Source organism: Uloborus diversus, chromosome 2 (assembly GCF_026930045.1).
Source record: "Uloborus diversus isolate 005 chromosome 2, Udiv.v.3.1, whole genome shotgun sequence".
NCBI lineage: Eukaryota > Metazoa > Arthropoda > Arachnida > Araneae > Uloboridae > Uloborus > Uloborus diversus.
Genome location: NC_072732.1, coordinates 61,826,521 through 61,852,631, shown reverse-complemented (window position 1 = coordinate 61,852,631; position 26,111 = coordinate 61,826,521). Strand labels below are relative to the sequence as shown.

The 26,111-nt window shown below is 32.9% G+C and overlaps 1 protein-coding gene across 1 annotated transcript in view; it reads right to left on the bottom strand.

Moving 5' to 3' along the window:
- The window catches only part of LOC129217077 (cilia- and flagella-associated protein 52-like), a 76,962-nt gene that overhangs the window by 8,240 nt on the left and 42,611 nt on the right, over window positions 1-26,111 (bottom strand). The window contains exons 10-11 of the mRNA XM_054851326.1: window positions 19,617-19,765; window positions 6,013-6,191 (exon numbers count right to left, since the gene is read on the bottom strand). Of these exons, the coding sequence (XP_054707301.1) occupies window positions 6,013-6,191; window positions 19,617-19,765 (328 nt within the window). The remainder of the gene's footprint in view (window positions 1-6,012; window positions 6,192-19,616; window positions 19,766-26,111) is intronic.

Below are 26,111 nucleotides of genomic sequence, written 5' to 3'. Positions count from 1 at the left end.
TCACCAACTGTCCAATATTTGAAATCATCCCGTATTAAATGAAGCATCAAAACTCAGTTTATATGTAAAAGTTCTGTGTGAACAATATTACTTATAAAACGTCTACTATTATTCCGTAATTTGCTTCTTTGTCATTAGAAATATAAATTTCCTAGTATCAAATGAACGAACTCTACTCGTGGCAATATATAATTGTCCATTAAAAACCTGGGCGCAGCAATAATAGTACAATTTTTAAAAAAGGTCGTCTTTGTGATTTGTTTATGATTAAGGGCAGTGCATAACTGATGTCACACTTTTCAACATTTTCGACCCTCTCCCCCTTTGTCACAAAATTTCGCACTTCACCAAACCCCCTCTTCCCTTTGTCAGATGTCCCGCTCTTTTTTTAACAAAAGTTCCTCTTAAAAAAGGGCTTGCTGTCACATTCTCCCCATTGTATGCCCCTCTTGTCATGTCGTTCCTCTCCCTTGTCAGTAACTGTTACTATTTTGTGAACCCCACCTTAAAACGGGACTTCATTTGTGACAGCCCCTGTTTTGTGGTAACGGAATATATATTTCCCTACTCTTTGTTTATGTATGCAAAGAAAAAACATTTCTCTCGCCGCAATTGGTGCCAAAAATTTGACAGCAATAGATAAAGAGCGCGAATTTCCCAACTATCAAAATCTTCCTGAATGAAATGATCCTGCAAAACTCAGATTATATGTAAAACTTCTGCATGAACAATACTTCTTTTAATAAGTTAAATATTATTGAGTAAGTTGCCTTGACCTCTGCCATTAGAATTATAAAATTTCAAACAGTCAAATGAACAAATCCCACTTGCTACATTAAAAATTGTCCATTCAAAAACACTGGACATCGCAATAATAGTGCAATTTTATAAAAAAAATCGTCTTTGTGATTAGTTTGCGATTTAGGGGATAACTGACTAATGCACTTTTCAAAATTTTTGACCCCTCTCCCCTTTGTAGCAAAGCCTCTTCCCTTTGCCACATGTCACACTGTTTTTCGTTAAACGTTCTTATCAAAAAAAGGTTTGATGTCACATTCCCCCCTTTGTATATCCCTCTTGTCATTTATTTCCTCCCCTTGTCGCAAACGGTTACATTTTAAAGAACCCCACCTTAAAGAGGGACTTCACTCGTAGTCAGTTTCTTGCAAATAGACATTTCTGTACATGTTTTTTTACGAATGCAAAAGAAAAATATTTCTCATCCTGGTATTGGTGCCAAAATGGATAAAGTTCCCCAATTTCACAATTATGGAAGTCTTTCTGAATTAAATGACGCCGCAAAACTCCCTTAATACGTAAAAACAATGTAAATTGTACAAAAAATATTCTTTCTAAAAATAGGTATGACCTTTGTGGTTAAATGAAAAATTACCAACAGTCAAATGAACAAGCTCTACTCGCAACAACATATATTTGTCCATGCGAAAGCACTGGACGCTGTAACAATGCGCCAATTTTATCTAAAATTTCACCTTGAGATTTGTTGCTGGCAATAGCAAGTGCAGGTATTATTGGGAGCTGGAACTGAAAGTCCTCCCTCACTCCGTACAATGATTTATTTAAATATTAAAATTGCAAAAACATAATAAAAATGAAAATATTCTAAATGCCCGTAGTTATTCAAAAAGCCTGAATAATAAAAACAAATGCAAGAATTTCATTTCTTTACACTCAAGTGAGAAATGGCAACATATAATATTATCCAGAAATTACTTCATGCTAACTATGTCGCGTGAAAAAGCAATTAAAAATGAATTTTCACTAACTTTTAATTGCTTCTAGTGCTGTTTCTAGTCAACTTGGCGGGTTTGCGTTTTCACGCAGTAAAACCGGGTAGAACGTGTTTTAAAGTATTTTTCGCGAGCTTTCCAATTATACCAACCTTGCAGCATTAAAATGCATTTTTTGTGCAGAAAGAGCAGTTTAAAAAGTCAATTAAAACTTAATGTTTTACGCTTCCAACTATAAATTTCAACAATGGAAAAGAGATAAAATTAAAACTTTTGAGTTTTGCAAGCTAAAAAATGCTTATAACTTTTTTCTAGTGGATTTAGGGTATTGGACCCTGGATGGCCTGACAATTCCTTCATTTGGAGCATTTTGTAAAAACTTTTCCAACCATATCAAATTCGAAAAATTTGGACCATCCGTTCTCGTAGAAAGAGCCATTTAAGACGAAAATATGTTTTTAATTAATATCTCTGTTAATTAGGTCCAATTTCAAAAAATTTTATTGATGACACTAATAATCGGCAATAGCTACTGAACAAAAAAGGAATGAAGAAAATTGGTTAACAAACAGAGGAGAAATCGGTATTGAAAGAAAATTGCTTGCCTATTGATATATAAAGATACCTTGTAATTTTTATAAGAAATTACAGTTAATTTAAATGGAATTTAAAAGTACTCCGTTGCAACCTATAGTTAGAATTTTAAACATGATATGAAATTTAGTAAGGTAAAAATTGTTCAAGAACCGTCCGCCAAAAAGTAATTGATACAAATCTTTTTCCTCTCTCGGATATACGTGGATAGGCATATAGATATCCGACATATCACTTGTTTTAACCATAACTAGCTTACTGCATGGTAAATGAATTTTGTTGATAGCATAAGTTTTAGGATGCATATATTACCTCCTTCTTCAGTTCTAATTTTCAATCATAAAAAGCAATTAAAACAATTTTTTTAAGAATCACTATAGATGAAGCAACAACAGACTAAATGTTCTAACTATTTTCTCAATTGAAAAAAGCATTATAAATAACATACTTATATTCAATGAAAATGTTATTGATTTGTCAGCCTCAAAAATATATAAACAAAAAATAAATATTGAAAAAGTAGCTCGAGTAAGGTCGTATCTGAATATTTAATTTTCGAAATTTGTTTTCTGAAGCTCTATTTAAATGACTCACAAGCCGCCTCATAAATAGGATGATGTGAAACTTTGATGTTGCATCTTTATTATGGTGCATTTTAAAAAAGAAAACGCAACACGGTTTCCAAAATTTTCTTCAAACACTCAGTCACTCAGGGCCGAATTTAGCTCCATGCTCCCTAGGCAGATTTGAATACTGCCGCTCCCCCCTCCCCAAAAAAAAACTTAAAAACAAGCAAAAAAGTGTTCTCGAAATTTAAATTGTCAAGCTTATGAAGAAATGATGACGTTTCACATTCAGGGGCGCCCCGATGGGAAGTCACAGCAATCTCCCAAAAACCTCCTTATTTGGCAAATTTTGCTGATGGTTCAGAAAATTTAGAGATTACATTGCAACATATTCTTTTTTCAAATTCTAAAAATTGTTCTTTAATGATACCTAATGTCTCTTCTCATTAGATGTTATGTAACGTATGTATGATATGCGTGTAAGCTCGTGCTTTATCATTTGGTACAATTAGAATTTTCCTCCCCCTAAAAATTTTAGTTCGATGGTCCCCTGTTTATATTATTTAATTTTGTACATGGTTCACGGCTCAAGTACTGCTCTTGGGCAGGTTATCAAACGATTCACATAAGATCAATATAAACAATATTTACAATATGTATATTTATTTGCAAATATCAACTAATAGAGGATTATTTTCTATGGCCCTATAGTTTCATAAAACACATTATCTATCATTCTTTGAAGTTTTAAAACATTTCCTTGTAATGCAAGGCAGATGAATTACAGAAGAATGATATAGACTTGAGTTAGACCTATAAGGGAAAATATAATGATAGAAAATGGGAAGATAAAGAGTAACCAAGATTTTTCTCGAATGCTAAGCATGTTAGTATGTTTCACATAAGACAGCATCTTTATTTTCAGAAAAAAATAACTAACTTCTTTGTTGTTTCATTATTTGTTATCGTTTGCTCAAAAAGACATTTTGAATTTAGAAGGAAAAAAAAACACGATTACATTCCGAATGAATTCTGTTACTTTTTTTTTAAAAGTTACTTATTAGTGCTTTTTTGATCAAAACTGTGTTTTGAAATCAAACCTAGCTTAATTATTTAATATCTATACCGCTGAATCTTTAATGAGCACTGAACTTTAATGTCTTGTGCATTAACCATTTTTTCAGTTGTCATCTTTATTTATAGCAGCATCTTTATCCTGTTTTTTTTTTCATCTACAACCTAATGATGGGAATAATTTCCTGTGTTATTATGTTTATTCACTCGTGTTCTTATCACTCCTCACTGTTCAATGGTATTTCATTAGTAAATTGTAACTGGATTACTTTGCAAAGAGTCTTAAGTTTCTGCTTTTGAAAACTGCCCATTTGAAGAAAAAAAAAGTATCATGTTTCAAAAAATTTTGTTGACTCTTCTTTGTTCTTCGGTTTTTAATTTAGCATGTCTCCTTTATTTAAAAGCATTCAGTCTTTTTCTTTCGTCACTCATTTTTATTTGCCTCCAAAACTTAATATTAACAGAAAACAATTTTTAAATATTAATAATGTAAAAAAGAAAATAAACGTCAATCATTTAAGAAACCAGTACTGAATAAACTTAAGTATAGCACTAAAATCTTACTACCAAACAGCACGACCTTGAGGGGCACGGATCTGGACGAAATTCTGGATTTAGGGTAATTCTCACTAGATATGAGCCCAGCTAAAGCTGTTTGACTGCATAGGCCCTAGTTCAACCGTAATGGGGGTTCAAAGTTTCTAGCTTGGCTCTAGAAAAGCAATGGTTTTTCCTTTGAAATTAACTTTTTTTTACTCTTTTCTTGATATTTCTTTGCAATATTGCCCAACTGAATGCATTCACAGAAAAGAGCAAATTTCACCACCCCTACGTTGAACTAACAAGAGACGCGACAAATATAAGGAGAGCAAATATTGTGCCAAAGTTTCAAATTCGAAAGAAAACGCTATTGCAGTTCCGGAGCCAAACAAGAAAATGTAGAACCTCCTTGCAGCCAAACTAAAGGCTATGCACTCAAACTATTTTACCTGGGCTTATATCAAGTATGAATCGACCTAAATCCAGAAGTTTATCCAGATTCGCAACTCTCAAGTTTTTGCCATCTGAACCACACTGATTTACAGGCCTCCTGAATTGCAATGGTGTTTTCATTGGAATTTTAAACTTTGGGACAATATCTACTCTCTCAAGACATTCAGCGTCGTTTGTCAGTACAACGAAGGGGGGGGGGGAGAGATTTATTCTATGTTGTAAATGCATTTAATTGGCTCTTACTGCAATGCAAATGCAAGAATAGCGTAAAATATTTTTTTCAAAGGAAAAACCATTGCTTTTCTGGACTCAAATAACAACTTTGGATCTCCTTTGCAGCCGAACTAGGGCCTATGCAGTCAAACCGCTTTACATGGGTTCATATCTAGTGCGAACTAACCTAAATCCAGAATTCCATCCAGATCTGTGATCCTCAAGGTCATGCCGTTTGGTATTTAGTCAAACTCTGTTCTTCTTGTGACTTCTGGATAAACGCAACGACACTTACTAAAATTGACAAACTCTTTTCGTCTTCACTTACTGTTTTACGCTGATCAATTACCATGATTGATAAAACATTTGATTTTCGTAAGATGTGTGAAAGTAATCATTATCAAAGGACAAGAAAAAATTGAATCTACAAAAAATGAAAGAATGCTAATATTTTACTTTCAAGAATAAAAAATCAATCTAAAATATGTGTGGTTAAAGCAAAATTTTCCGCCTTAGGCAGCTGCCTACTCTGCCTGTTGGGAAATTGGGCCATGCAGTCACTTTCAAACTACATAAGTAAGGTTTATAAAATGTTTCTTTTTGAGTTTTGCTATACTTAGTTCATACTGAAAATCTAAGTTTAATGTATGAAGTAGTGTTTTCCTTAGACTAAAAAGGGGGTAAAATGCTTCCAGATGAAAAGGGCACTTTTTGATAGAAATTTTTAATAAAGAAAGGTGTTTATTAAATATTTGTATATTGACATTTAATTGACACCTGCAAATATTTGAAACTCATGAGACAAAATAAAATTTTATTACTTGAGTTGAAGGTGTCACATCCCAAACTCGAACATCACCTTCACCTCCGCCACTGACTATACGAAGGCAGTTTGAAGTAGCAGTTATTGCTGTAACACCACGCTGATGGGCATTTTCTATTATGTAAATTGGAAGTCCAGTCTCTGGAGTATGTGACCTTATTTTTCCATCATTCCATCCTGGAATACAAAAGATTCCCAATTTATGTAACTTAATGTACAGAATGTTAAATTAAGAAGATAATAAGTGCTGTTTCTAATATTTCAAAAGCAAATTTTACAATCAATGTTGAGAAAAATAATTTAAAACTTTTTTTTCTTCTTTTTAAATGCACATAAACTTTATTTTCATCATTTTTAGCAATTAAACACTGGATTTATTCTTTCTTGACACAAATTTATTATTATAACTCTAAGCCTGTAGGAACGCACCCTTTTTAAAGGTATGCATTCCCTTCAAAGCTATATGCTTATAATGAACACACACAAACACAAAGCCTTTTAAATTTCTAGGTAATAAAAAATTGGCTTGCTGTTTTTAAAGTTCATTAATTTTCCATTTTGTACAGTAAAATACATTCCAGGCCTGTCATTTCAAAGTTTTCTAGAGGGAGCAAGGTCATATCCAGAATTTTTTTTTCGGGAGGGACCCGGGGATTCACACACTGCCCTAACACACACACGCATATATACATATAGACACACATACACGTATAAAAATATTTAACAAAGAAGATGTTTTTTGTCTCGATTTTGTTATAGATTGTTGTTATTTTTATTTCTTATTGTTTTTTTATTCACCTTGTAGTAGTAAGGATAAAAGGAGAGTGTCCCTTTAAGTTGGATGTAGAACATCCAAAATTTCAAGGGGTCCAGGGTTTTTTTTTTTTGAAAAACAGATAGAAAAATCTGCATTTTAGGCCTTATATAGGGTAATTGAGACTACAAAAAGTTGAAGAAAAATAGGCAAACAAAGTCCTTAAAAATTATGCATTCTTTTGCAAATCAAGATCAATCAGAATCAGGGCTGGCAAGTTTCTGCCAGGGCGGTTAAAACCACTGGTAGAAACCGGTTAAAACCGGCATGGCAAAAACCACTTTCTGCCACATTTTCGGCAGAAAGTGGCAAAAACTCAAAATGACAAAAAAAAAAAAAAAACTATTGACAGACAGTAGAAAATGCATGGAAAAAATAATTAATTGTTAACCAAAGCACAGTTTAATTTACAATATTATCACAATTCAGAAACAAATGTTACATTGTTTCGACTCTTCAGTTGCTTCATGGAAAAGGGGTTCCAAAAATCTAAATAGTTTCTCAATTTAATATGCACGAATGAGAAACTTGAGAAAATTCTTGCAACAAATGAGCTAGCAGGCAATGCATCAAGAAACAAGCAATATACATAAAACATTCTAATTGTATATATTTTTTTAAACTGGTCCATCATGTAGTAACTAGGGTAGTGGTAAAAATTCGACTGGAAAAATGAGTTTCGAGAAGTGGGGCCAATTTGTTTTGCAAAGCTGTGATATTTAGGTACAAAATCTAGATTAATATTGGCAAGTCAAATTTGACACTTTCTTTTGGAAGCACATGATAATTTCAATCACAAGCAATTTAGATGAAGCTTATTTGTGAGCAAATTACAAACAGTCGAGCAAATTACAAACAGTAATGCCAGTTTAATTTTGTATGTCACTCCTCTATCCGAAGAACCCATAGGATTTTCGTCCTTTGTTAGATTAATCCAAATATTACGAGCATCAGCAATTCAAAAGTTCCCTTTCTGAGCTAAATCAAGGGCACTAGCATAACATTTTATTTTTGAAATGAAGTTAAATTTTTTTTGTTTACCTAAACAAATATCATTTAGTAATTACTTCAGTTTTTTAAGACGATTTTAAGTTTTTGTCAGTTTCTGCCGGTTTTAACCGGTTATAACCAGTTTCTGCCACTGGCACGGCGAAAACTAGTTTCTGCCGGCAGAAAGCCAACCCTGATCAGAATAAAAATTGCTTGCTGGACAAATGGTTGACATTAATCGACAAAGAGGAAAAATGAGAGAGGAGAAAAAGAGAAGCACATCGTCATTTGCTGATATCGGCTTTTAGTGTAGTTTGTTTTTGATCACTTCCCCAACATCCCCCCCCCCTTTTCATAAAATTCCCTACAGTATAAAAATTATATAAACTAGTCGACCCGTGCGGAACTCCGCACTGTGCTTCGAATCGTTTCATAAGGCATTTCGCTCTTTAAAAATTTCAAAGGAAGAACATTATGAAGAAGAACTGAAAAAAAGTAAGCGCAGAAGAGAAGGCATGTAATGAAAAGACATCAGTAACAAAACCTCGTTAAATACAATGTTGTGATAATTTGATCATCGCTCACCTTTCCGTTGTACATATTTTCAATGCAAACATCAATATCATTAAAAGTGTGGCTGAGTAGTGACTCGTGAAAAAGCAATAATTGTGCACGTGAAAAAACAGGTTGAGACAAATACAGACCTGCCCATGTGAGCATCTGACGGGAAAAAAAGAAACATTAAAGAGATATTTATTAGCAGAGATTCGAATTGGCGCCATTCTGACTTCAGCCCGATACCCCAACAAACCTAGCAATTGCGCCTTGCTTTTCGAAAGCTATTCATTGAAGGAATGCATAGTAAAAAACAGCAAAAGAGCTTTTTTTCAAAAAAAATAAAATAATAAGTAATAAGATCATGCCTCTATGTTTTGTCATTAACCAGCATGATGCGATTTAAAATTATTCGTGAAGCATGGAATTTGATTAAAGAATGACGAAGATCTCACGTAGCGATTGAAACAAACATTCTAGAGAAGTAATAAATTAGATTGAAAATAAGTAGTTTTATCTTTGAATATTGAACTATTTCACATAGAAGGTTGCTTTAACCGTTACGACTTAAATGCCCACACAATGTTTCTCTTTTAATCGAACACTTAAAATTCAAAACCAAAACCAGTTGAACAGAGTCCGTTTTTTAAGTGTAATTTTTCGAACGTAGACAAAATGTATTTTTTTTTCAGCAGAAAGCAGAGGAGTAGAAAATGATTTCTTGCTAATGAAGTTGATAATAATTTTAATGCATTATATCGTATTCGTGCGAATAAAAAATTAAAGGTTTACTGGGTGAAACTCGTAGTTTTAATTTGGCGTAGTGTTTTTTCATTTGTACAAAAGGTCGAACACTGCTATTAGAAACATCTACATTTCAGCATACAATGAAAATGTTTTTCTTTACAAAAAGGATTTCCTTTAGGTAAATCTAATACTTTTTTATGCTTACATTATGCTGAGTGGTCTGGATGTAGTCAAAGCTTAAAAAAAAGGAAGAACACCCTTCGATTAACAGTCAACTTATCCGAATGATAACTGTAGCCAGTATAAAGGAGTCGAAACACCAAGTAGCATTCCCACTGCATTTATTTTATTACGTTTGTATGTTATGAGTACATGTAATGCATAATACTAATATAAATTTGATATTATGTCGGACAACCCAAACTTGCCCGAAGTTCAGATAGTTTATAGCCGAACGCTCTACCGAAAAAAACTTATCAACTTAACCGAACAACTAAGTCCAGTGCTTTTAAGTTTTATTAAAATATGAACACACACACACAGGTTATTATTTTTTATTTTTTTTGCCGAAAGCGACGTAAAAAATTGGAAAACTGCATTAGAACTTTGCTTTAAAAAAAATGCATAAGAACTACAGGCTGCATCAAGGTTTTGAAACAGCAAGGGGCGTTTTTCAAATCTTGATTTTTCGACCATAAGTATATTTTTCGTCATTAGCCAGCCTGATAAGTTTTAAAATGAGAGGGGAATAATATATAAGATAAGATATTGAAGAAAAATGTTTTTATTTTTGAAAATTTTTACAATTTGTTACTGCAGGCTGCTTGAACAGTTATAACTTAGATGGCAGCACGTGTTCATCATTTAACAGCACGGTTAAAATACAAAATAAATTGAACTATGCTCTTTTTTAAGCGTAGCTTTTCGAATGTAGTAAAAATGTGATAAGATATTTGTTTTTTTGCAAAAAGAAGAAAGAATATATATTTTACCCTTGAAATTGAGGTAGTAATTTTTTTATTTGCACATAGAGTCAAAAACTCATTAGAAGAATATATATTTCAATATATGATTTATTATTTTTTTCTGAACAAAAAACTATTCTATTATAGTCTGAAATCTTAAACCTGTTACTTACATTTTCGTTTACATTATGCTTTAATTTTCTTACTGAAGCCAAAGCTTTTAAAACGAACAAACAAACAAAAAAAAAAAAGCTTTATTACGTTGAAGTTATTTAGCACCACGTTGCATCAAGTTTTCATAACAGCATGGAGCGTTTCCTTCGCATTTATTTTGTTCCCTCATACTTGCTATTCATTTTATTGAGTGTTCATATGATGCGCGATATTTCTCTAATTTTTTGATGTAGATTGTCCGGACATGGGCCCGAACACTTATTCTCCTGGTTACCAGGACAGGACGAGGACTGCTGATGACCTTTGAAAAAAGTGAGAAAGGTGACAAATTTGAAAACAAAGGTGACTAAAAGGTGACAAAAAAGTAACTAAAAGGTGACCAAAAGCAATTTGTTAAGAACTCAAAAAACAGAAAAGGATTATCCCTTTTTACTGACTTTTACCAAAATAGGCCTATAAGCTTTTTGTAAAGATTTCTACAGTTTCTCTTTCAATATATGTTTTAATTTTTTCTATTTTCTTAGTTTCTTCTTCACAATCCTTTCTTTTTTGCTCTTCTTTTTGCTTCTGTTTCAATTCCAAATCCTTTTTCCTTTCACATTCATCCATGTATGTTGTGTAATTTACGTGTGCTTGTTGTGCACATTTAATTATTTCTGGACCAATTAGTAAAGAAAGCAAATGAGGATATTCTTTTACAGTGTCTTTAACTATAAGTATGCTGTTTAAAAATCTTTCAGTCCTTGCTGTCTTATTTTCACCAAAAAGGTGCTTTGAAATAGAAAATAGTCTTTCAATGTCAGCATTACCATGTGATAATGCAAGTGAAGCCGGGTTGGCAAGGTTTTGGACACTATGATAAAAACCATGGTAAAAACCATGGTTTTTACCGTCCTGTCCAAAACCCTAGTGTCTAAAACTATATTTTAAGAAAAATAGTATTGTGTGAAAAAACATCAAAAAACAGAATAAAATGTATCAAAGTAATGTTTTATATTGAACATTTATTCAATGAGAACATTCAACTTACTTATGCAGCTGATTTTAATCTAGTCGCATAGGAGTTGAATTCTTGATAAAAATTTCAATTTTTATGCATAAGTTTATTTATTTTTGATAATAGGAACAAAATTTCCCTATATTTATGCATGTGTGCAGAAGAAAGTGTTCAAAATATAGTGCAATAATTGACTTAAATGCAATAAATTACGATTTTTTTAGTTACAGAATGTATATTAAAAACGTAAACTAAAAAAAGAATAGCACAAGTTTTATAATATAAGTGTTTAATCATCAATTTCTTGTTCTTTAATCTAAGATTTAAAAATGATTTTTGTTAAAAAATCATATAAAACTGATTTGCAAAAACCATTTAAAAAATTTAGCTCTTTTCTTGCACTTAAATATTGTACATTTAATAATATTCCTTTGTGTTATGAATGGAACTGAAATTAGTTGTCTTGGTAGTGTTGTGAATTTCCTTTCAAAACTCTACCAACTGTTAAATAAGTTTTTGTGAAAAAGTTATTGGCAATTTTTTTTAAGTAAAATGTTTTTTAACTGAACATTTTGAAGAAAAATATTATCAAATACAGATTAATTAAACCTCATTAATATCTTTATTTATGCATCATGAATACTGCAGTGAAAACGAATTGATTAGATTACACCTCTTTAACTTCAACATAGTTTTGGACAGTTTAAGGCAGTTTCGGGCACTTTTGAACAGTTTTAGACGGTAAAAACCACCTGTCCTGTCCTAAACCAGTTTTGGACAGTCCAAAACCCAACCCTGAAGTGAAGTTTTTATCACCTTAGAAACATTAGATTATTGGAAGTTGAGTCGTTTTTTGACATGTGCTGCTGCCAATAGATATCAATGGTTTTGTTTTCGGATGCTTCATCATCTTTTTCCAGCTGCAAAAGTTTCCATTCATCTTGCAACTTTTCGAGTGAAACATTAAAAGGCATGATTTTGGCAACCTTTATCAAATCCTTACAGCTTCTAAATTTACTTCTCTCTTTTGGATCCAAAAATTTAAAACTTTTCAGTAACCCGTTTGATGTGCAACTTTTTTCTATTACATACTTGCATGCAGTCACACAATGCTTTTTAACAGCTCTTAAAAACATAACCTTTTCATTTTCTTTCAGTTTTGACAGTTCATCTGCCACCTCTCCACTAACAACGAGATCTTCAAGAGGTAGTCTGTTACCAACTGCAAACAGTTCATCCGTGTCCACGTTTAAAAAATCAACTCACTTTACGACAGAGGCTGAGGGGAGGGGGGGCATATTTAAGGCTATTTTTTAATTAATTTCACTGTTAAAGCTATCATTCAGATACTTTTCAAAGATTTAATTATTTAAAAAAAATCCTAAGACGCATTTCAAGAAAGGTGAGAAAGGTGACAAAAGTTGCAAAAGGTGACTAAAAGTAACCAAATTTTCAAAAGGTGACTAAAGGTGAGAAAAGTGACTGACTCCTCGGCCTGCAGGAGAACGCTCTGCCGATCAAGCTATTTAGCTCTGGCGGTTATAGTGCAAGTTAAAGTTATAAGTTTAACTGAAAACCTCATTCTGGTTCCTTAAAACAGGTTTTTCGGCTTAAAAAATTAATTTTTAGACCTTGGGTCTATTTTTCGTCAGTAGCCAGCACCATAAGCTTTAAAATACAGTGTAAATCAAAGAAATCGATCAAGAATTGAGAAAAATCTGGCGTAGAAACCAAAAACAGGCTACAGAAATAATATATAAGGATTGGTTTAAAAGAAATGGTGTAGAAATTCAGAAAATAAGAACGAAAGAGTAATATTCTGGCCAATTGGAGTTTAAACTTTATTTTCTTGATAAGAGACAAAATTGAAGAACTTTTCAAGGTATTTCAAAATCTTAAATAATTTTCAAAGACTCTAGAACAGTTGAAATAATTCAAAGCACTTTATTTGCACTTTTCAGAAACTGATTGCACAGTCATACAAAATGATTATAACTCTCGTTTAGAGACACACCGTTATAAGCCAGTGGCGGATCCAGCCGATTGTTTTGGGAGGGGCCATCCGAAATTTTTGAACAAACTCCGAACTCCCCAGAAATTTTATTAAAATGAAGTTTTAATAACTCAATTTTCGGGGTATTGGGACATTAGATGAGGGGGTGGATTTAGGAATCTCCCTTGAAAATGTTTCAAAATTTAAATAGCCGAGTAATTTTTGAAAATTAGGAAACTAAAACCGCATTTTGTCTATTTTTGATGATATACCGAGAAAGATCAGGTTTCAGGTGCTGGCCCCAAAATACTTTTTGAAAATGAAGCTTAGAACCAAAATATTCTGTCATTATACATTGAGAAGTTAGAAGAGGAGGGATGCTCTTCAAGCTCTTCAGCTGTCCATCCTAAAAATGCACCTTTAGGTAATGTTTGCTTACATTTAAGGAAGAGTGAAGGTGCTTAGAACCCTTCCTTCCTGGAAATATTTTGCATTTGAGGCTCTAAAAATTCGATTTTAAACTATTTTTATACATATTTTAGAAAGGGATGGAAAATTCGTGAGCTCCTCCAAAAACCTTTTAAAGCTATCATCACGATATAAACTAGGGAGGGAGGGGTCTTATCAAAGATCGTTTGTAATTGAAGTCCCAAAAAATTTCATTTAAGTTGCTTTTAAGCAAGTTAACTGATAAGGGCTGGATAAGCTAGTTTCCGTTGACATTTTTGCCAAATAAAAGACTTAAAATGGAATTTTTTGCTACATATCAAGGCATTTGTGAAAGGACATGGGAAAAGGGTTTTCCCCCTAGTTTCAAAATTAAAGCCATAAAAACGAAAAATTAGGCTCTCTTTGGTCTTGTGAACCATAGGTATACTCTGAGAACAGCAGCATTTAGAGATCGCCCAAGTGTCTGTAGTTGGAATCAAGAAATGATGTAAAAGATGGAGAAAAATTTTGGAAATAAAAGTTTTGTTTTGAGGATAGGGACATAATTTATCTCCCAATTAAGGCTTATGCTTCTTTTTCAGTGTAACACATGTGTTAAATTTTGTTATCTTCTCATAATATTTTTTTTCTTAAAAAAATTCCTACAATCACAAGGCTTTGGGAGAGGCCATGGCCCCCCTCTAGATCCGCCCCTGTTAAGCTACAAATAAATGTAACAAAGCAAGCATTTTTTTTTTCAATTACAAGTAGTGCAAAAAAATGAAATAGAGTAGATTAAATGTTTTTTTTTTGCCTCATGCTTAAGATATTAATAGTATGCAGTAGAAGTAAGATAAAAACAAGCAATAACGAAAGAACTTCCAAAATACTGAATTCGGTATTAAATAAATGGCAAGACATTGAACATATAAGTAATAAAAATTTATCTTGAAAAAAATGCTACAAAAACGTGAAAATCATGATTTTAGCATTTTTTACTCAGGATTGACATCTTGGTAACCAGATTCTCGCCTAATCGGAAACTAGGGGCCCGTCCCTTGGGGAATCCCTGGCTCAAAATCGGTGCAGTGTAAGTTTTATAAAAGTTTTAGGGGGATGAGGGCTGGGACGTGCATGGGAGGCAGGAAGAAGGGACACCTGTTGGTCCGGCCCAAGCCTCAAGGTTGCCCAATATTTTTAAAATTAGGGGTGAAAATAGGGGTAAAAAATTTCTTTGCACGCTCCTGGAGGAGGGCAAATCTACCAAACTGACAAGGGGCCTGCCTTGGTCCTGGACGGCCCTGAATTAAAATGGAAAAGAGAGCAGGAAGTCCTTATTAAGGGTCTAAATTTAAAGTATGATTTGCAGCTAATGAGAACTAGAATTGCTTTTTCTGTATTTCTTCAAATTTTCAGTTGTTTGACAGTTACAAAATTAAGAATAAAAAATTTGTTATTTTCCTTTTCTGACATTAGAATTTTTTTTTTCTGTTTCGGGAACGTTTCGGGAAGGGGGGGGGGGGGTTAGGCCCCCTTAGGATACGGCCCTGAGAGTGAGGAGGGGATGGGCAAAGGGTACAAATTCAATGCATTTTATAGGAAAAAAGTTTCAAAATAGAAGCAAAAATGTAAAATTATGTTATGTATTTAAAATCCAGGGGGAAAGGGAGAGGGGTCAATTGACCACTCTTCATTGTTTTATTCATCAACTAGCCACCTGCGGCGACCAGCTTGTTCGCCTTCTTACGCCATTCTCCTTTCTATGCAAGCAGCCACCTACGGCGACTGTTTGGCTAACTTGTCATTTACCTTTTTACTTCAAGTTTGCCGCCTTTGGCGACTGTTTAAATAAATTTGGCAGCAGTATTAATCAATCCATCTCTATCTTTTTTTTGTGCCATTCACATTTTTACGCGAAGATTGCTGCCTTCTGCGGCTATCTACCTTTACGATCTATCTCTAAATTTTCTTATCCATCCCTGTTTATTTTAATCTCCCCACCCATTTCCTAATAAAAACAAAGATACACTATAGTAAAAAACCTTCCTACACTATAGTAAAAAAAATATTTGTGTCGTGCAATTGGTTTTGGGTCTGTGAGGTAAAAAGTACTAAAAAGTGCAAAAGAACACATAAAACTTTAACTAACTTTTTTTTCTAATTAAAATATCAAAAATTGAAGCCTGAGGTGCACATCTTCGGCAAAAACTGCACCTGTATACCAAATTTCATCTTTCTATGCCTTACCATTTTCCGGAAAGCACACCACACACACACAAACAAACATGTTATTTTATTATATGTATAGATAGATTTTCAATAAAATTATGAATGCAATATAATTTTCAGGAATCACTTTTACTCATGAAGAACTATTTTTTTACATAAATAGAACCAAATAGGAGGTAAGACTAGTAAAAAACAGAATTGTTCTAAAAGGGCCTTTTTTGGACCACCATAAATGCAGCTGCTCTGTGATTGTCTGATAGGAGAGTCAGAAAAATCCTGCAGTGATCTTCACAATGTGAATAATAGTTTTTCTAGTCAAACAGGATCATGTCAGCCAAGTTGGAACCTGATGCAAAATGCTTTATGAATAGTACTCAATGAATCCCCATTACAAATAGGCTCCTCCACAACACACCACGGTGCTCATCATGTCATGCAATTATAAATACTGTAAATGGCATGTATTCTACAATCAATCGATTTCACCTACGCCATCATACCCCCACCACAACTCACACAGCAACCTCTCCAAACACGGGAGGTTGATATGCTGAAACCTATATTAAGTAATGGCATCATGTTGCATTTACAATGGTTAACCATGCACAATTTATTAAAATTAATCACAGTTTATTAGTTCTACAAAGTAACCCTAAGATGTGGGTGACTTTGAACCAGATTTTTGCACATTGTAAAACTAAACAAGAAGTTCCGGCCAGAACTAAACGAGCCTACTTTCTCATAAATCAATATTGACTTTCTAATATCTGATCAATATTCTCAAAATTAGCTAAAATTGAAATTATTTTGAGCATAACTTTTTAAAATTTCAACATGCCTTGCTTATCTAAAGAAAAAGATGCGCAAAAAAAATATAAAATAAATAAAATAAAAGAACAAATAAAGTAGTAGCACCTTTTAAACAAAGCAGCTAATACATTTTTATCCATTAAAAAAATTTATTAATTTGATTTCAAAAAGAAAAAAAAAGAAATGAAAAATAATAACATCATTAAAATAAATACATTATAGCAAAAAAAAAAAAAAATCGTTTATTTTCACTCTGTTGCCAAAAATTTTTTTAAAAAATGATTAAATGTACTTTTATAACAAACTAAAAACAATAAAATGTCAACTTAAAGTAATTATTACTATAAAAAAAAAGAAAATTGTTTGCGCATATCTTTATGTAGAAAAATAAAAGACTGAATTCTTCTGCTAAACACTGAATACATAAACTTTAGCATGAAAATAAAAACAAATCTAATTATTTCAAAAGTAAAAACCATTGCTGCGGAGTGGGAGTCAGTCTCATTTTGGGGAAAAAGAGTCAGATTCGGGATTTGAATGTTTTTAGTTCAAAGACTTAGAGTCAGAATCTGTCATTTTCCCTTACAGTCCGGGACTCTGTCAATATTTGCGGAATCCGAGTCGAAGACTTTAAATTTTCAAAATTCGGAGTCAGTCATTTTCCCGCTGTGTCTAAATTTTTGCCAAAGTTATGGAGTCAGAGTTGAAGTTGGTAATTCGGAGTCAGACTAATTTCTGGGTATAGGAGTAGGTGTTGGCTGCCCCAAAACTCTAGGAGTCGGAGTCGGGAGTTGAACATCAAGAGCTATTTCTAACAAAATTTGTTTGAAGTAAATCCGCCTTTAAGAGCAGGATTTATATTGAATTTTAGTTTACCATAGGCGCTAATGTAAAAGGATTTGAACTGATCAAAATTGAATGAAAAATGAAAAAAATTTGAAAAACAAATATAGAACCGACTTCAAATTGCTCTAAAAAGGGAAAAATAATTTTATTCTTTAAACACCATCGATAGTACTTTTAAACATAATTTTTGAAGTTGGCGCAAAAACAGAAAGTAAAATGCAGTGCAACCATGCTTCGTTCATATATTTTTCAGAAAATCATCCAAAGTTAGGAGCGAAACATTTATATCGTTACTCAAATATGCTGTTATCAATGCATAATGTACGTTGTAGTAAAGAAACTGAGCCTGGTTAAATTTATAGTTGTAGTTGAGTTATGATTGTGAATGATTTTATCTATCGTTTTTGCGCCAACTTCAAAAATTATGTTTAAAAGTAATATCGATGGTGTTTAAAGAATAAAATTATTTTTCCCTTTTTAGAGCAATTTGAAGTCGGTTCTATATTTGTTTTTCAAAATTTTTTTATTTCATTCTTTTTGGTGTAAATGTAGTTCAGAAATAGTATGAAATTCCCATCACGAGACTTCACCTTATTTTTTTCATAAAAATGCTCCATACTGAAAAAAAAAAAAAAATCTATAAACACGCTTGAAACTTTAAGCGATTGGTACTAGAAATTTATCTTTGTTCATCTCTGGAATGGATGCTTGCTTCAGAGAAGCCTTTATTCAAAATTATCATTACAATTACTATTAATGTTACTGTTGTATGGCACCATACTTTTATAACAATGGGTTTTATATTTAATCATTTAGTAGGGAAATTGCATGAAATTTACTGTTTTTTGCCAATAACTTTTTTTCTAACGAACAAATATGGTCAAACAAAGTAATGGGACCTAAGTTGAGACATCCGCTATCCATTAAAAAAAGAATCGTCAAAATTGGTTCACTAGATGAGACGCTGTGAGTGGACAAACAAAAAAAAAACCATACATACGGTATGAACTGATAACCGCCTCCTTTTTGAAGTCGGTTAATTATTCAAATCAAAAAAAATTTCTATACATGTTCTTCATAAAAAGCTATTTCCTACAAAGTTTGTTTGAAGCAAATTCATCTCAAAGTGTGGGATTTATATTTGCCTTAAATTTCCCCGTACGCATTAATGTTAAAATCTTTTAAACTGTTCAAAATTGAACGAAAAATTGTTCAAATCAAAAAAATGAAATATGGGAATGAGGTGTCCTCACTCAGATCTGTCAAAAAAAAAGAAAAAAAAAAAAAGAAAATCTAATTTGAATTCTGAAACTTTGAATTCAAATTATGTTTTTCGCAATCAGGAGTTGCGACAAGACCCTACTCATTAGAGTCATTGTTTCTAGAAATGGCTCCCCCCCCCAAGCATGTCCCTCCTCCTGGGTGGTTATGTGTGTATAGTTGTGTGTGTGCAGGCTTAAGTGTGTGCACGTAGGCCTGTGTATGTGTGTAAAGGTGCTCACGCGTTGGCGAGTGTGTATGAGCATGCGTGTGAAGGATATGGACGCCACCACCCAGCAGAAGTGGATTCCGGGGGACAGTGCTCAGGAACAGAGCAGCCGCGCCGCCGCCGCGCCGGTGGGCGGTGGTGCTGCTGGTCCAAGCTGAAAAATAATCCCAACGTCAAGTACTGTCAAATGAGAACAATAAGCAATCGTGATTGCTCAAAAAAAAATCGGACTATTCTCTCAAAAGTTATTAGGGGGGAGAGGGACAGACAGACATTTTCCTCAATTTTAATTATTTTATTTATTTTTGACATATTTTTAACGTGAATTAAGCCTTTTTTCATGCTTTCTTCTTCTTTCTCTGACTTTTACTGGGAAAGTAGGCTAAAAAGAATTTTGATTTTGATCTTACAATTACTGTAAATTCTTTCCACATGCATTTAGAATGTGTTTAAGAAATGCTAGTCTGAAAACTAGTAAACCTAAGTACACCAATAAAAACAACTCTTGGTGAGAATGCAGTGTAAATTAACCCTAGGTATACTTTCTACTTTCGAAAGACATACCACTTATTATAGATCTTCCATCTTGCATGAGAAATATCGAATTGCATGTCATGTTTGGTACTTCAATTCTAAGCAGTTCTTTAGAAGAAGCAACATTCCAAACACGGATAGTTTCTTTAGAACATGTTGCGAAAATGTCAGAACAGTTGCTGAAAGAAAAAAAAAAAAAGAAAATATTTTAACTAAAAATATTTTTGAAATGAAGATAAATTTGAATAAAATTAGTAGTATCAATAACATAAGTTGTTTCGTGAGGTACAATAACTTTTAAAATTTTACTTAATATGTGTCTGTTTTTGATACATTGAAAGACAAACAATTGCAACATTTTTGTGATACAGGATGGACTCTCTAAAACAAGTATTATCTTTTTTACAAACTACATTGGTTTTTATAATATACTTACTGCAAAAGCGTTTCTTCCAACAACTCATATTACTCTAAGTCTTTTAGACATTCTTTGAAAGAGTAAGATTAAAATTTCAAAGAGCTTTGAGATTACTTTATTTTTGCAATGAATGCTCTATCTTAATATATAAAAATCTTCTGAGCGGACGTTTGTCACCATAAGGCTTATAAACGGCTGGACCGATTTTGATCAAATTTTTTGTACGTAATTAAGTTGTGGCAAGCATGGTTTCGAAGCGCGATGGATCGAATTCGAAACGTTTTTGCTAATAAATTAATTTAAACATTGGATGATAAAATCTCACAAATAATTAATATTTATTTTAACCTATTGTTGAGCGAGAACTGAAATAAATATTTAACCCGTTGCCAAAGGACAATAAGAAAGCCAGTTCTGCTTTCTGTAATGAAATTTCCTACTGTGATATGTCAATTGAGAATAGATAAAACATAGAGAGAAAGAGAGTGGAGCCTTCATTTCTTGAAAGCAACGATTTTAGGCCCCGACATATATTTTAAAGTAAAGTACTGGTAAAGTAAAGTTCACGCAAAACGTGTGCTCTGTCGTCGTAGTTGAACCATGTGACCACATCGGTGCTTTAGGTTATCCTAACCAAATGATGAGAAAGTACCGTACCCAGCAACATTTCTTTCTTGGCTCAAATCCATTTGAGTTTTGGCACCAATGTTAAGAATACTTTAATAATAAACTGATTAGTTTGATAATCCTTAAAGGAAAAGATGATGGAATTTAAAGACGAAACAAATTTTATTTTCGTCCAGATAAATTACAACAAGGTAGTTCTGTACACAAACGATCAGTGCAGTGGAAGATCTTTATCTTTGGTGGAAAGAACAAATTAGACAATATTTGAAGTTTTAAAAGTTTTCGTTCAAAAGATCGAACCGCTAATCGGTAGGCGTTGGCTTCGCTCATGATCGGCTGGATTACAGTAACGTGGTGGCTTGGCGACTTCGGCTATAAACAATAGAGTTGCATGATCATTTGTTTGCAAATTAAAGCTACTGTTAATGTAATTTATTGTATTTTTTGTTTATTTGGCAAATCATTTCAAATAGCACAGAGTTGCTTTTCGTTTTTAAAGAGTTTTTAGTCATTTAAGTTGAAGAATGTGTTTATTTTGCATCGGGAGAGGGGGGGGGGGGATGAGTGATTTTCGCTTATTCAGAGAACTGTTTTCACCTTTATCATTTTTTTAAACGATATCCTTTCGATTGTTTTATTCTTTTTTATATGGGGGATGTTGCAGTGGGATTACCCGTTTGTTCTAGATGCGTAGTTAGATTTTTACACTTAATATCTGAGGACGCTTTTTATCCTTTGAGTATAGCTGAAGGAACAAACCATCAAGTACGGGAGAAAAAATAGTTAATAAAACAACTGCTCAGTCGGCATTAGATAAATTAAGTTGTAATAAACATACGCAATTCTGACACCAAGCATCTTAAAATATTTCTTTTTTACTTATTTTTTTCAACAAAACGGTTCAAACACTTGATAATTTATTGAAATTTTTTAACTTTTAATTTACAAAGTTTGAACAGAACAACGTCTGTCGGGTCCTCTAGTTTATAATATAAATATAACAATACAAATGATTTAGAGGAAGAGTAACCTAAGCAATCTAGAGGTAATCCTCTCTTAAGTAGAGGTAGAAGAGCAACCAGGAAACCACGAATTCCTAACAGCTACAATCAAAACCATGTAACAATAAATTTATTTCATGAAGCTAAGATTAAATATTTAAAGATAAACCAAAGATTATGATGAGGATACATCCTATGTAATTGCAAAGTGTTTTCTGCCTAATGTTTGTTGTAATACAATCAAGCTTAGGGGCACTTGCTGAATTTGTTTTTACTGTGAAGGCATTTGAAACGAGATCAGTAAAATAGGCTTCAGGTAACAAGGCTTGATTCTGTGGAGTTGCTCTTCATACTTCTTCAATTTTGGATTTGTGTACAAATAGGAATTAAAAAAAATAAAAGAAAACACTCCTGCAATGTTAAGATAATGAGTCTAAGCTTAGATAAATGCAGACTTTTTAATTACGTAAAATTTACAATTTAATGCAAAAATATTTACACCTAGTAGCAGGGGCAGCATTTCAGCATTTCATTTGGGGGGGGGGGAGTCGAGTTTCTTAAATATGAATTACCTCATTATAGAACAAAACACATATTGGCTAATAGCTAGCAATCATGATAATGGGAGGAGGGGAGATTGCATAGTTAAAGAGCCCTCAGAAAAGATATTTGTTGATGTGAGATATTTTTTTCAAAAATAATATATTTTTAAAGAGTATCTATGAAAGCATACCATGCCTTGATCAGCTGAAATGTGTTTCTCGCAGAAGAAAGTGACGAACACTCATTAAATAGACACACTTAAAATATGAGCGTAACAATGAATGTAAAATACCAAGGCATTTTCCTGTGAAAACCATGCAGTCACACCCTTGCACTGGTTTCCCATAACCATTGTTACAAAGAGCACACAAGAACGAGATATTTAGCCTATAAGACGAAATTACGTCTTTAGTTAAAATTAACCATGATTCTTCATCAGTTTTTTCCATTTTGAAAGGGTCGGTAAAGGCTTGATGAATTTCTAATTAATGATTCAAAAAACGGAAAACACTTCCTCATGTCTGGAAATGTGCCGAGTTTCATCAACCATTATGGATTACCAGCAAGATTGTTTTCCTTGAACATTGATTTGCGATTTACGTAAATAGAATTTGATCATTTTTATCATTCCTCTCAAAAAATTTGGGGGTGCGACCACCCCCTCTCGACCCCCCCCTATTTGCCGCCCCTGCCTATCAGTACTTGCACAGGGATGCTCATGCTAAAAATTTAAAAGAAGTCCGATAAAAAAAATTGACGCCCCCCCCTACTCTCTGATGTGAAACAATAATTTTTCTTGAACTAAAATGCGTACACACCTTTTCAAAAAAACCTATTCAAGTTTCATTGGAATTTAAAATTATTCACCAAAATATTAAAATAGATTTACAGTCAGTTTAAACTCTTTAGCGAGTTAGATCGTTTCTACTGCAATTTAAAATGTTTTGCCAAATAACAAAAAAAAAAAAAACGTCAAATAGTACCTTTCCAATGTAAAATAATTACACAACTCTATTGCTTATTGCCAAACTTGACCAGAAACTACGCTACTGTAACCCAGTTGTAAGCGTGCAAATCGAACTCTGATTAATTAGCTCTCCCACACATCTGTCTAACAAAAGAAAAAAAACTCGAGGGGACATTCGAAAATCACTGTCAGAAAAAAAAGAAAAAGTCGTATATTTCATTCGGTTTAAAAAAAATATCAAAAGTTTCTTTGGAATTCAAAACAATTCGCCAAAACATTGAATTACATTTACCATTGCTTTAAAACAATAATCCTAGACTGGATTGCTCAGCAACTAAAGCACCAGGCAACCACTCAACCAGAACCCAGTCCTTTTGCTAGTGAAACGGATGTTTCATCTTTGGCAATAATAAATGTTTTGCCAAACAAACAAAAAAGTACAAAATTACATTTGCTGTAGCTTTCAAATGCAAATGATCCCGCAAACCTATTGTTTATCGCCAAACTCGCCAAGCGACAGCGCTACAGTAACTCACAGTGACCGACCCAATTAGCAAGCAAAGCGAGCTCCGGTCAATAAGCATTTAAATTTTTCTAACGAAAACATTTAAACGAAAATTCCCCAGCAGAAATTACAACGTAATTAAAAAACACGCTACATCTAGGACAAAAAGGAAATCCTGTAATCCGTGTCAAAAATTATTTATCTACAGAAAAGCTATCATTTGGGAAAAGGAAAAAAGAACCCTCTAGAATTAAAAAAAAAATCGCCCCCTTATGATGTCAAATAATCAATAATCATATTCTTTAACTAAAATGCGTAAACACCTTTTGAAAACCTAAATACAATCGTTTGCAATTCAAAATATTTTGCCAAATAAACAAAAAATACATCAAAATTACATTTGCAGTTACTTTCAAATGTAAAATGGTTTCGCAACTCTATAATTCATCGCCAAATTCGCCAAGCGTCTTTCTAATTAAAAAAATGACCAATTCATTGGCGTTGTCAGATAAAAGTTATTGGGAAGAGGGGTCCAACTTTTAACACTGCTAATTTCAAGTTGCTTCAATATATATAAATATTTGCTGCGTTTTCCGGCTTTGCCCAGTCTACCTTGAAAATAAAAGTTGCGTCAAGTGACATATGTTCAACAATCCGGCTTAAATAAAAGAAAAAAAAATCATGCAAAATTTCCCTCCCAAACAATGACGACAGATAGCAAAATACTTTTAAGGAATTAAAATGAGAAAGATGGATTTAAAAAGCGTAACCATGGAAACAAGAAATAAAATAAGTTTAAGAAATTGAAAAGAGAAACATGGAAATAATTAATGGATTCAAAAAGCGTGACCCTGGAAACGCGAAAACAAAATGGTTAACATCTCGAATGGAGATGATATTTTTCGAATTTGATTTAAAAAGGCTTGTAACTTTTCTCCTTTTAAGATAGAAGCTTAGTTTTTCGACCAAAGGTTGAGATAGATCTGGAGTAAAAAATGCTGCTTTTCCAGTGGTGTCAAAAAGAAAACCGTGGGACAATTCCTTCACTTTTTATTGATAAATTTAATGAAGAAAGTAGTGCCTAAATTTCAGTTAAGCCTAAACAAATTCAAGCTAAAAAAGCAAATAACTTCCGCCGTAAGTAGGTTAGAGCATTGAAAAAAAATTGTGTGAAATGCAGGAAATTCTACTCTTTCCAACAATATATAATATTAATATATGCAAGTAATTTTTCACCCCCATATTAAGGAATTTATGTGAAAATTGGGTACAAATTGGAATAAAAAAAAGAACTATTCATCGAATTTTTTTCGAACTGGTCTGCGAACCTTTTCAGGACTTAAAAGAACAAACTGAAAATTTCAGCGAAATCGCTTGCGTAGTTCTGGAGTTTTGCGAGTTCAAACACACAGATGCTTTCTGGAGACTTAATTTTATACTATGTAGCTAATGAAGCGTTAACACAAGACAATATGATATATTGGTTTTTTGCATATTTTGAGTACTGAAGCATAATACTGACTCAGAAATGGGGGGCCCAGGGGCTACTCCCCCAGAAAATTTTCGAAATTATTGTTCTATAAATGCAGTTTTACATGATTTTTGGAGATGTTTGGGAAAAGAGAGATTCGGGGGTGCTTTCCGTAATTTTTTCAAAATTGAAGTTTAAAAAACACGATAGTAAGTCATGTTTGCGAACAAACATTTTTTTGAAATGGAAGTTCTGAATAAGTTGATTTTAGATGACTTTCAATGGTGTTTGAGAAAAGTAGTTTAAAAGCTTCTTCCCAAAATTTGTTTGAAAGTGGATGTCTAAACATGGAGTTTTATATGCTCTTTGGTGCTTTTTGAAGGAGGGAAGGTTCAGGTGATCTCTTGAATATTTTCAAAGTGGGAGACATGAAAACGAAAGTTAAGACAGTCTTTGATAGTGGGAAGTGGGTGTTTCTTTGGGATTACGGTGAGGGCGTTCTCCTGGAAGTTTTTCAACCTTGAAATTCTAAATTTGTAATTTTAAGCTATCGTTGCTGACATTAGGGGAAGGAATGGGATTTAGATAGGGTCTGGTGGGGGAAAGTGGTCAATGGGATAAAGTGGTCATAATTAAAATAAATGGCTATAGCTTGGAAATTAATATTCGAATGAATGTGAAAGTTTTATTTTGGGTTGGGCAGTTAGAAACTGCATTTTGAATACAAAATTTTACAATTGGCAAAATTTTATTTGCTAAAAAAAATAATGTTTTGTGTAAATATGAAAATTTTACTCTGCAAGCATACATGTATATTAGCGGATGTACTCGTGGATATATACGCGGATACATGTACTGGTGTATACACGTAAAGGTATACATATATACCTCTAACATATATATATATATATATATATATATATATATAATCGTTTTTACACGTAAACATACGTATATACTTGTGCTTCCATATATATATATATACACGTGAGT